The sequence below is a fragment of the Ptychodera flava genome, chromosome 11 (assembly GCF_041260155.1).
Source record: "Ptychodera flava strain L36383 chromosome 11, AS_Pfla_20210202, whole genome shotgun sequence".
Classification (NCBI taxonomy): Eukaryota; Metazoa; Hemichordata; class Enteropneusta; family Ptychoderidae; genus Ptychodera; species Ptychodera flava.
In genome coordinates this window covers 9,251,308-9,264,369 of record NC_091938.1, presented here as the reverse complement: position 1 = coordinate 9,264,369, position 13,062 = coordinate 9,251,308, and the positions used below count along the sequence as shown (strand labels likewise).

At 38.3% G+C, this 13,062-nt stretch overlaps 1 protein-coding gene across 1 annotated transcript in view; it reads right to left on the bottom strand.

Annotated features, from left to right (window-relative positions):
* The window catches only part of LOC139143174 (uncharacterized), a 25,773-nt gene extending 12,711 nt beyond the window's left edge, over positions 1 to 13,062 (bottom strand). The window contains exons 1-5 of the mRNA XM_070713306.1: positions 12,987 to 13,062; positions 6,357 to 7,055; positions 4,101 to 4,292; positions 2,965 to 3,174; positions 864 to 1,100 (exon numbers count right to left, since the gene is read on the bottom strand). Of these exons, the coding sequence (XP_070569407.1) occupies positions 864 to 1,100; positions 2,965 to 3,174; positions 4,101 to 4,292; positions 6,357 to 7,055; positions 12,987 to 13,062 (1,414 nt within the window). The remainder of the gene's footprint in view (positions 1 to 863; positions 1,101 to 2,964; positions 3,175 to 4,100; positions 4,293 to 6,356; positions 7,056 to 12,986) is intronic.

Here is a 13,062-nt window from a genome sequence, read left to right as displayed (position 1 = left end):
TACACGACAAACTGTAACTTGCATGAGACGACTTAGGCCAATAATAAATTATGCGTGTTTCAGGTAACGTGCCTCTAAAAATTAGGTAAGGTAGGTCGGAGGAAAATTTATTATTTATTTTATAAAATACTGTAAATTTTAGAGAATGCACTCGAAACGTTGTGAAAATACGGAAACATGTCCAGGGTCGGCGGGTTTTTCTTGAGTAGGGCGGATTACCGGAGAACACACATTTTTTTGGCATTGCTATATTGCAAATACTGCGTCATTTGAAGCATGCTATGTTTATCTTGGGATTTAGTACAGTCCTGCCAGACCAATATACGCAATGTGCCGTGAAATTGCGAAAGAGGCCAAAACACAAGGCCGAAGTACAATTAAAAAGCGAAAACACTTTGCCCCTCATTCTGGGACTCTAGGCATCAATAGAATACCATTCAAGCAGTTTTGCTCTTTATGATTTTTCATTTCCTTGTTCGAATCTGAAAAAAATAAGCTCAGTATTTACTTTTAAATATTACTTGTTAAATATGCAATGATATGTGCATTACTATTGTTGGCAATTGAATCTGAGCATAGATTACGGTAGCTTTTACCGTCTGTGATTCGAGTGTAGACGTCAAGTCATCGATATCAATGTTACTGTGTCACTGTCTGTACAGGGAGTGGCAAGGAGATAGGGAGAGACAGAGAGACAGAGAGACAGAAAGAGGCAGAGAGACAGAGAGAGAAATTCACCACAGATTCATGTGATTTTGTTGGTAAGCATCTCAAAAATTACAAATGTATCGGATTTTGAAATTGGGTTTTCAAAACGACTCTAGGGTTTTCAAAGCGACTCTAGACTTAACTGTTTTGCGTACCTATGATTAACACTGTAAAAGTACAAGTACAACGGTGTCCAAGATTGTCTACCGACCAGCAGTTGACGTTCGTCTCTCCTATTGGAAACATGTCTCCAGGCTGACCGTCGCACTCGAGAGTGTTGATGGTGTTTTCCAACACGCTACTTTTGAAGTCTGGCATTCGCCACCAAACTTGGCCATAGTTCGTCCCGGGCAGTGTTTCATTTGTCACGTTATTGCAGTTACAGACAAAAACTGTGAATTAATTAACGAATGACAAATTTAAATGTGGAAGACATTCATCAGATTTAAAAAACGCTACACAATTAAAGAGGCACTCCCACTTGGTAACATTTTCAAAACACAATTTTTTAATGCCAACGGTCGATATTTGACATGGCGACTACGCGCGGATCGCGAGATATCGATATAACATGACCTCAAAAAAGTTAAAGTTTGAATTCCGGTGGCCCACCTGAATTCAGCTTCCGAACATAGAACGTTCGGCACTGGGGCCATTGTCAACTAAGCTATGGAGTACGAGTCTATGCTGACGCTGCTGTACGCCACAGCAGTACCACTCGCGTCGGTGAGCGGTCATGTCCCATGGGAGAAAGCCGAGTCCTACTGACTCGGCAAAAAAAACGAAAAACAAAGTTTGCTGATTCCACCAGAATTCGCATAGGTGACTAGCACAGATAGGTGCGGTTGATACATAGTATGCATAGTGGCCGCCGCGTGGTATGCGCGCAAACCACACGCGGCGGCCACTATGTATCGAACCACGCGTAACTGTGTGGCAGACGACAAAATGTAGTTATCAGAGGCAACTTATATTTTACACGTAAAAACTGATATCTATGTGGTATTGTTTAAAAATTTAATACAACTGATTGAGAATAATGAAAACGACAAAAACGAAGGAGAAGTTTTTAAAAAGAATTACCAGAGGTAAAGACATTGATAATGATGTATATAAAGTCATCACAGTATGAGGTAAATTAATTGCGTCATTCGAACGTTTTTGGACTCCTTAGAATATCGTCAATCAGCACAACAACACACTTTCGGAGGATTTCGGGTCATAACCAGAAACGATCGTAAAACTTCGGGATGTGAAAAATACGCTCGGGAAATGACATGTTTTTATCGATATCTCGCGATCCGCGCGGAGTCGCCACGTCAAATATCGACCGTTGGCATTAAAAAAATGTGTTTTAAAATGTTACCAAGTGGGAGTGCCTCTTTAAGTTTCACAAGTTTAAAAATCCATAAGATCTTCGATTATCTTTGTAACGCTGACGGTTGACTTTTAAGTAAAGTGGATGATGTGATTATATGCTCGAAAGAGTAAATTTTATGGATAATTCAAACTGTACTTTTATCTAAATTTTACCATCAGATAGGATTTCTTCAACTGCAAACTTGTAAGTATTCGGTACGTTCTTGTAAATCGTGTTGTCAATCCATTGCTTTGTTTCATGCTTATATCTCGTTCATGTGACACTACCAGGGACATAATCACTTAAATCGATTTGCATCCCGATGTAATGCTACGGAAAAAGCTCGCTCACAACCGCGCGGTATTGTCCCGTGTTACGCCAGGGTACAGTTGCCCATATTTGGATGTGAACAGCGTGTCGGCTGAGAATGCCAAAATACGCACCAGGACCGCTTAGATTATGCTAATTAATTCAGGCAAGATTTTATCTACTCTATTTGCATATGACTCCACTGTTATACATTAATGAATGCATTAATGACAAGAGATGGTCTCGTCAATTTTGAGAAAATACAGGGCTATACTATGGTTTTGCATTTTCATCATGATGAAAGACTTATTTCATATTTTATTTCTACGTGGAATGTTCAAAAAGCTGGAGGAAATACGAAGAATGCTGTCCGCTTTTCTTCCTACAAACTTAAACTTCGATTGTTTTGAATGTTTTACATGGCGGTTATGTTTATCAGATCTGTGCGTGCGCAACTTAGTTGTTCATAAACGCTTACGTCATGTCTTGCAACATCGAGAACATAATCAAAGTACGTGATCAGAATTGACACAATCAAAGAATGCGATCAGAGTTGATAATTGTATTTCGTTAAATTAAAGACTCACCTGAATGTACTTCAACCTCGCAAATCATTTCAAAGTCAGATTCTATACTGACATAGCGTGCGATTGAATCATTACAAAAGAATACCATGGTGATGTTTTCTATACTGCCATCCCATTCACCTCCGGATCGTTTGTTTCCACAGTTCAGATCTTCCAAGCTTCCCGGTGAATTTGAAGATGAGGCATCAACAGTAACATTGCCATGCGAAGCTGTCGAGTAGATAGAACACTGAACTTATGTACTGACATCGAGCTGGTAACCTTGTATATTTTCTTTATTTATTACTTTATTTATTACTCATCCAGAAGGTGAACCCAAGTACAGGATGAGGTACCTAGAACCCACTCCCAATTGAACAATGAGGAGTAAAGTGCCTTGCTCAAGGGCACAACACCATTCTGGAGTTTCGAACTCACCATCCTCTGATAGTAAGTAAGGTACCCTAACCACCACCCCTCGGTGCCTCCAATTATTATCCTCTTAATATTCAATTAACTACTGCTGTAAGCGTAAAATATGTGCCGACAAAGTCTCAGTGAACGGATTTTTTAATGAGGTTAATCACAAGCAAATTTATCTGACTTTTTGTCGAGCAAAGAAACCTTGAACAGTTCTGTTTTGTTCGGGTCATTATTCAATGATGCTGTCACAATTTGTTTTATCCACCCACCAACATTGCACAATAATAACCACGTGATTGCATCGTAGAGGCATTTCTTAACCACCAATTATATGATTCGTGAATTATAAAGTCAACTATATATAATTTCCCGCTACTTTGAAAACAATGTGTGCATCTGTTGTTGGAATGGTGAAATCGTGATAATGCTCTATGTATTCGCCAAAGAAACAGCTATCCACATCTGTATGGGTAGTGGGCACAACACGTGTTAGATTTCATTTAGAGTATACTATACAATATCATTTTCTTCAAACATTGATACATTTGCTTACACCAATACACAACGCGTGAGTGGTTCTATATCCCCATCAATTTTAGAGCAAAAACATAATATCTTTATCAAACACGTCGCAAATTAAGGAACCTTCACCGTCAAGTTGTCAATGAAAAGTAAAGATATTTGCGTCATTTCAGTCTACAGCACAATGCGTTTTTCTTTTATCTATTACTTACGTTTACCATTGACAACAACGTATCTCACGACATGGCATCCACCAAGATCAATCACAAACCGTTCTCCTATACCACCAGGAATTGAAAGGCAACTGTCAAGATCTTCATCTATCAGTTTCCCAACGTCAGCTTCACTTAAGTCTCCAACAGTAGCATGTAGCATCTGGTTCGTGAAATTTGATGAAGGATCACCTATATTATAGGTAGAAAACACAATGGTGTTTCAACTTGAACTTGTTTTGAATATCCCTGACGTCACATGGTTGACCAAAAGAGTGCATCTGTTGAGAAACCTACGTTATGTACTGTCGTGCTCACTGATTATGGCTACCAATTGCTTACGTAAGTCTTATTGGTTGAAGAAGAACTGATTTCGTTACTTCTAATCGCATTAACCCTAATTATACTCAAAAGATGTTTAGTTCACACAATGCAGTCAGTATGGTTTTATCCCAGTTCATTACCGCGGGCATTTTTCATTTTGGGTTCACCAATCTTCAGTCTTGCCGTCAAGGGTGCCAAAATACTATATTTCCTCTGCGAAACTAGAGTTCTACCGGTCTTATCATATGGCGCATGCACGTTAACTACTCGTAAGACGTTTCAAATGTCAAACCCTTGTCTTAATATCACCATACAATAATTAATTACGAGATATTTTAATGATTTAAGAGATATATTCAATATTTATTTTCAAGCGTAGTATTTATCAGGTACCCTCCGCGATTACTTCACCCATTATTTTAGACCATATCATTTTGAAGTCATGGAGCAAGATCTAGGGCGATTATCTATACATACGTTTTGCAAATGTAACACAAATTCACATAAAATTCGGTATTTCATAGTTTTATCACCAAAATCGCATTACAGTGAACCAGGACATTTTCTGTAACGTTTCTGGCACTGCTGTGTTACTTTCATTATGCATAATGAAAGATTCTCCCTGCACTTGAAAGACTCCAGCTATCAAAAAAAACCGGATTACGTTGCAATAGAATGCTTTTTTGTCCCTAACGTTCGAGTATATAAATTAGAATTTCTTGTTGATACCAAGTTCTTACAGAGACAAACAACTTTATCATTAAGTTAGACCACGCCTCGGGGACAGACAGTCGGACTCTCAAATTTCTACAATTCTTTTCTGATGTACCACTTGTGGGGGTTCATTTTAAAGCTCTTGGGAAAAGAGAAACTTTCATCGTCTTAGTTTTTTGAAAATCCAAAAGTTAATTTTTCCCCGTACAGTTGACACAAGGATGGGCGGCCATTTTGAATTTCAAATATCGCAAAATGTTGGGCAGTTTGTTTCGCTATTTGCAAACTTTGCACGGTGATCCCCCCTCCCGACTTTTGTTGATTTGGTAAGAGAATGGTTTAAAGTTTTATTCAGGAAAGTTTGAGCGAAAGTTTTAGTCTTTCACTTTCGAGGCGCATACATCGGGGACAGTTTGACCAGTTCACGTACGAAGCAGCCCGGTATACGGAGTGATCAAAATCTCGGGTTTATCGCTATTTTGTCATCACAATGTATTCAAAATCTAGCCCGAAATATTAAAAAAGGGATTTTCCGTAAGATTGAGCTCGCCTGTGTTAAGTTGTATATCACGAATATATCACTGTCATTTTCATATCTCGACCAATTAGATCGATGTTTTCCCGTCGACGTCATCGATATGCCTGTATGATAATTTGTTTACTTGACAGCTGATCTGTCTTGCATTCAGTTTTGAGATAGGAAATTATAGGTATCCCCAGATAACCGACGCCGACGGGATAACATCTGCAACTTCGGTCTATTTCAGTTACGTTACGTAAATTGCATCCTGATAGTTGTCTTTGATGTTTTTTTTTCATTTCGTTTGCTAAAATGAGAAATTGATAAATTCACAGCACTTAAAATTTCAAACTGGTTATGATATTGCTATGGGAGTCACTGTAGTATTAATGTTATATCTGTCTGGCTGGTAATCTGGAATCCTATACATCGCAGGGGTATTGCCTTCGTATTGGTCGTAGTATAGCAGTATTTTAAAGCAAATCGGGCCTAGTATGAATGAATTTCGTCTCGCGAGATCTAGTGAGAAAACCTTTTCGCCAGGCCGCGAATCCTTTGGTAAAACCAATCAATTTACCGAGCGGCGGAATCTTCATTTTTAATGCCGGTTGTGTGACAATAATTTTAGTGTTACTATCGCACAAATAAACATGATTGAAAAATACGTTTACTGAAAATTGTATTGGGATCTTACTTACAGTTAACCGTCAGAGGTTCGTCTAAGTTGCCAGCAGTGTGCAAGTTGGTCAATACAAAGTCAGAGCGAGTCCAGGATACGATGGCATCATTATAACCAGTCCCACACGTACTCATCATCAACAAAAGTATTTCTTCTCCACTGATGTATCTATTCCAGAGGTTAAATTCCGTAATGTATCCGGAGAAAGCCTTTTTCTCCTTTAATCCCCCACGATGAGAGTCCTGGTCAAGTCCAAATATCATTGTACCGCCACCTGCCACGTGCGGCCCACTATGATCATTGCCAGGAACAGGACAGTTACTAGTGCTTATCAAATTTCCATTGCTGTACGCCGAGAATTCCTCTGGTTCTTTTCTCCACTTAATGCACAAGAAGCTCCATTCACTGAAGTCAAGGCTTTCAGCGGAGCAGTATTTCTGAGGTCCGCCAACCAGAGCATAAAATGTGAAGAGTTTCCCTTTACACACGTTCGACAGGAGTATTTCATTATCATACGAGGAGGTTGCATAGGAAACAATTACGTTGTCTTTCTCTGCGGTGTTACATTCAGTCATCATGATCCACACACAAATCGACAATTCATCCATACTCGGCAAAGTACCTGTGAGTCTTGCGTATGACGGGAATGCTCCTGTAGTAAAGTCGAGTGTCTTTCCAACGAGTGAAGTACCGTCAACGTCATCATAATTTACGGTCGCTGCATATGTACGTGGAAGAAGATTAAACCATGTTATAACTTGCAGGTTGCGTCACACCACATAGAAGCCTTAATTTAGTATTACCTGACATCATAAAACATTCACACTCTGTGAGATGGGGATTTTACCTTATCTCGACTTTTCATAACTCAAAGACACTGTAACAGGTACATGTGATTATTGTGTATCATCATTTCAAGTGGTGCAAACTCAGGTCTAGTTAAACTTTGCATATTTGATCTGCAGCATCGTTATACGTTAATGATGAACTTTACACGAATGAAATTCAGAAATAACAAATAGGTTATTTATGTCATTAGCATTTGCTAAGGCATGGCATTGACGACTTTGACATATCTCTTCATCACCATAACTGACCGACGAGACTGGTCTAAGAATATCTCTTGTTACCAAATATTGTCGACAATAAATCTTGTTTAAGGTTGAACCCCTTAATAGGCATTTAGAGGTTTTAGTATTGTTGACAAAAACAATCGCTATGGAGATTTTTCTGTGAGTTATTTTAGAAAGATTGAAAATAATAAAAGACGGCGATGTATCAGTGGATATAATTTACGAAGGGTCTTCACCTGATAACTTAACACTCTCATGATCAGCCGAATTAGGTTGTTACATTTAATAGCGAGGCGGAGACTTTGACGTACAATATATTGAACGACTCATCGTTTATTTAAGTTGAGTTCAAAAAATAAAACAAATGTAAACATAACAAGAACACAAATTAATTAATCTAATGTGGGTAAAAAAATAACAGAATTTTGCTCTTTTGAGGTTGATCACGTGATCACGTGATACAAGGTAAACTAGCCTCTAGTCGTTATGGAAATTCCCTGTCTATCCGTTGTGTCGATCACAATTTATATGTTGATTCTGCATGAATGCAAGGGAGATACTCCATAATGTCAATACTCGCTCTTTCATGTAAAACAACAGCGAGATCTAAGGGTGTACGCACACGGAACGCACATACTCAAGCGCGTGCAAAGTTTGTCTGTCGAATAAAAAAATAAATCAACTATAGAATAGATGCAAGCATATTGCTGTAATGGTAAAAATACGTCCCTTTCAATTTTTTTATTTTGATCAGACAATAGTTTTGTCTCCAACATTTGTACTGATACACCATCCGAATATGGTCCCTCAATATAAAACTCCCAAAATTGTTTTTTTTTCAGTATAAAAAAAGACATATTAATGCGTCAGACACATTTACTTTACATTTCCTCTTTATCGTAGGGTCACATGATTCATAAAAAGTGGTATGCTATTGTAGCTACTTGTAGACATAGGACACATCCATAGTCGAGCATGAAAGAATGTCATTAGATATTTCGTAAATCCACACATTAAAAAGTCACGATAATAAATGTTCTCGCCATTGATTTATTAATTGTTTAGTTGAGAACTTAAATCGGTCGACAAAGATTTCAATCGATATAGCATTCCAAATACCGAAGAAAAGAGTACGCTTTCATTTGGCCTATCGTGGAGCATTGTTTGCTCAAACTTACCTTAATGAAACTTGCAACCTATCTCTTGCCGAATCAAGAATAAAAATCAGGGTCATAGTGCAAAGTTTGGTATTAGAGAAACAGATTACTGATCAGACATTTACCGATATTTGATATTGGAAATGGCGCTCGTCCCTGTGTTAAGGTTCCAAGACAAGTAGTTGACCTGTTTAAGTTAACATTTCTCTAGTGGTTAATAACCCCGTAAATAATTATATTTTCGGAAAACCTAGATAAAGGCCAACATTTTGGTTACTATAGTGTCACCATTGTTTACATAACTATCAGGTACAGGTAATTTGCATAACCTTTCACCAATTCGTTTTCCCCATGTTTTGTTTCAATGCTTCGGGATATGTGGCTGAAATTTGTGTGAGTGCAAGTTGTCTTAAGGATCCGCCAAAGTGTGTCTCAGAATTTTTTTAAACCATCCAAAACAATTTTATGTCAGACAAAACTTCCAGAGCAGTGAATTTAACCCAGTTGATTTCTTTGAAATTGTACTCCAAAACAACTAAGCATTTGGAAGACCGTTGTGATAGCTTGCATTCCAGAAAGTTTGAGTCAGATATTTTGACGTATTGCGCGATGGCCCTATATTATCCAAATTCATCTTTAATTGGTGATCAGGATCCATCATTGGAATATACATCAAATCAGGTCCAATAATCATTATCATTCAAGGTAACTATGAAAATTACCAGGTCCAAGGAATATATCGAAAATGACAAAGGCAATGGGGTCATCTTGAACCACGAATAGTGGTGATACCAGGTGTCCGGAATGGGTAAGCGTACCCTGCCAGCTAGCTGCACGCGTCAAGATTGACCCAAAGCGACAAATCCATTGTTATTTGTTGAATTCACCAAAGTACTTTTGTGAGTCAAACTTTGGTATGCTGTCACCCATCATTTGAGAAACAGACAGGTCATATTTTGATACAACATCTCCATATCTACCGTATTACTTCTTAAATGATTTCACTAATCTACTTTCTGAGAATCCTTGCCTCACTAACTTTTGAGCTAATAGGCTGTGTCTAACTCGAAAGTCTTCATATGAATTGCATGCTCTACTGTATCTAAGGAGTTGTGAAATATACACACCATAAGCTGGAGATGATGGTATATTGCTCGACAAAAAGGGAAAGTTTATGATTTCAAAATTGAAATCGTCTCTTTTGTCATACAGCTTAGTATATAGTGTATTTTGTCTAATTTCAAAAAATACGTCTAGGTATGATGCCAAGTCCACACTTTCAGTTGTTTCTTTTATTTCTAAATCATCTGGGTAGATGTGGTGTAGATAATTGGATATACCAGGATTGTTTAAACTGATGAGATCATCAATATATCTGTGGGTGTTGTTAAATCGCTTGGCAATCCTTTTACACCCAGATTTCTGAAGTGATTGCATACGAATACAAAAATAAGTCTGCAAGAAGTGGGGCGCAGTTTGTGCCCATGGGAATGCCTATGGTTTGCCTGAATGTCATACCAGCAAACTTGATAAATATGTTGTCAATTAGGAAATATAGCATTTGAATCACTTCAACATCACTGTATTTGAGTTTGGCATCGCTGTTGTTGGTGAAATAGCCCAAGTTGCGCTTGATGGCAATGTATTCATACCTACGACTACCATTCTTCTAAAAGAAGGTTTTCTTTACGAGGGATGATAGCCTGTCTTTAAGTTTGTTATGTGGGATAGTTTTGTACAACGTTGAAAAATCAAATGGGTGGATTGAATTGTACATGTTTTTGTTATTTTGTAAAATATGTAACAATTCTTTGGAGTTCTTTAATATCCACATTTGATTGACCCCACTAGTTTCATAAACTTTGTCACAATAACGTACCAAACAAGATTTAATGGTTGATAAAATGATGGTTAAAAGTTGTGACAAGCGTTTTGTTGTACACTTACTGGAACCAGCTATGAAACGTTGTTTATAGGGATTCTTATGGATCTTAGGAATCCAATATAGATTAGATAATACCTTTCATCTTGCGCTAACTCGATGCCAAATTCACTCAAAACTATTGAATGGTTCTGCAATATTTCCTCTTCTGATAAGGTTGAAAGAGAGTATGTTGTGCTACTCTCATCATCTGAGTTAATCTTAAGTTCGTTTTTTATAATTTTGAATGTAGTATTGCTTGCAGACAAAAATGATGTTGTTTGATGCTTTGTCTGCAGGCACAACAACATATTTATCGTGTAAGGCATCTAGACATTCCCGTACAGAAGGGTCATCGAAGGCAGATGTAGTGTTGATGACAGCATGTGAAGAACGAAGACGTGAAATGCGAGATTTTACCTTATCACGGACTGTGCGAAGCCAGTCCGAAAGACATCCAACGTCTTCGTCTTCGAGGGCAGCCCACTTCTTAGCATAAGCCTCAGCAGCATCCATGATTAACTTAAAGTTAAAGTTCCAGTTTACTTTGGGTGGCTCGCGATATTTTGGGCCAAACTGGAACAGCTGCCGAAGCTTAGGATGTGTAACTATCTCCATGTCACCTGTTATTATATGACCGTGAGGTTTGTAACAAAAGGGAGATGACATACAATCACAAGTACCATCATGAACATTGTTCCTAATATCAATTTCTTTCAAGACTCTATTGCAATTAAACAATTTCCTACCTATGGTCTTAGAATAGGTATAGGACACTATAGGAGGGTCTTGAAATTTAAATAAGGTGGTACTTTGTCCATAACGCCCTTGTTGTGTAGATATTGCTGATGTTAATCATGTCAATCCCTTTGTTAACAAACCTCAAGGAGAAAAACAATCTCTGCTGACTGTTGATGCTTTCTGTCCGAACAGGTTTGAATAGGCGATATTTGCCTATATCCATAATAATGGCGATTAACCGGTATTCGGGCAGCAGAGGGTCATATACATTCATAGCTTCAACAGTCAGGAGAAGTGATCTGAACTTTCTGCAAGGAGTATGCAAACAATACAATTCTTACTTTGTGAACACCCAAAGGTTGATTTAACATGGATAGTAGATCACTGAACTGGGGATTACTGGTGTTATTACTGTGTTGATGGCCATGACTTCGTCGTCTTCTCTGATGAGAATTAAACAAACCCATGACATTGACAGTCTTTCCTCTGGAGCTAGATAGGTTACCCACACCTAGTATGATATTATTACAGCCATAAGGCATAGCTGTGCCAAGGTAGAGCCTGTATTGTGGTCGCGATAACTGCATAGCGAGTAGAACTTTTACATCTTTCATCAGATGTGTCATTTATATTTGATGAATAATTGTATCAGTTAGTCAAGCAAATAAAGTGACGGATCGTGCATCATGACTGAGATGTGTTTGAAGCTTGTTTATCGCATAGCGACATCCATCCATCCATCCATCCATTCATCCATCCATCTATCTATCCATCCACCCATCCGGACAGACAGACAGACAGACAGACAGACAGACAGACAGAAAGACGCACACACAAGATCTTCACTGTATCTCTTTAAAAAGTATAACATTACCATAAACATTGAACATCTACTCATGTATTTGAGTTTCGCTCATGCAGTTTTTGTTGAGTCACTTAACGTTACAGTTCGATAAAACAAATGTAAAATAACGATTTAACGGTATATTTGCTTGATTTATCGTTAGATGTACCAATGCTGCAATATATTTTAGTCTTTTCCGCTAATAATCGAATTTTGACTGTGACGACTCAGTAAAAACTAAATGAGCGAAACCCAAAATACATAAGCGGGTGTTCCAGTATTCTGTCACAAGACGCAAACTACATGTCCTCTCACATTGGCTTACGCCAATGTAAGATAATCACAAACTTCTGCCGAAGACGAACGTAATTTAGAAAGCCCTCCAGACCGTACGATTTGTAACTTTGTAAAACGTCGTTGACCATCATTCAAGGATACTCTTTGCTGTAATATCAGATCGACTTTCGCATACTTTTACGAATTTCACTAATAGGAAGCCAAAAGTACATTAAGCCTCGTAAAATTTGCAAATATTCCCCTCTTCTAGCTTTTGTTACATTCAAATTTTCTCTCTCTCTCTCTCTCTCTCTCTCTCTCTCTCTCTCTCTCTCTCTCTCTCTCTCTCTCTCTCTCTCTCTCTCTCTCTCTCTCTCACACACACACACACATATACACACACTCACACACACACATGGTCCGCAGACAGGAGGATTTTTTAACGATAAAAGACTATAGACATCGACGAGATGACGTTTGCAGGTCGGAATAATGCAAACGACTACATCAGCACTCAGTCGTCAGTTCACATTTAACGGTTTACTTCAATTAAAGGAAGACATAGCTCATGTATATTTGCAGCAAGACCCCAAAGATCCCCGGCATTTACTAACAGAACGCATACTGCCTGACTCACCTGACTGGCAGCTTCTACCATCTTCAGTCACCAGTATGAAGGCAACCAAAACCAAAATTGCTCTTTTGAGAGCCAT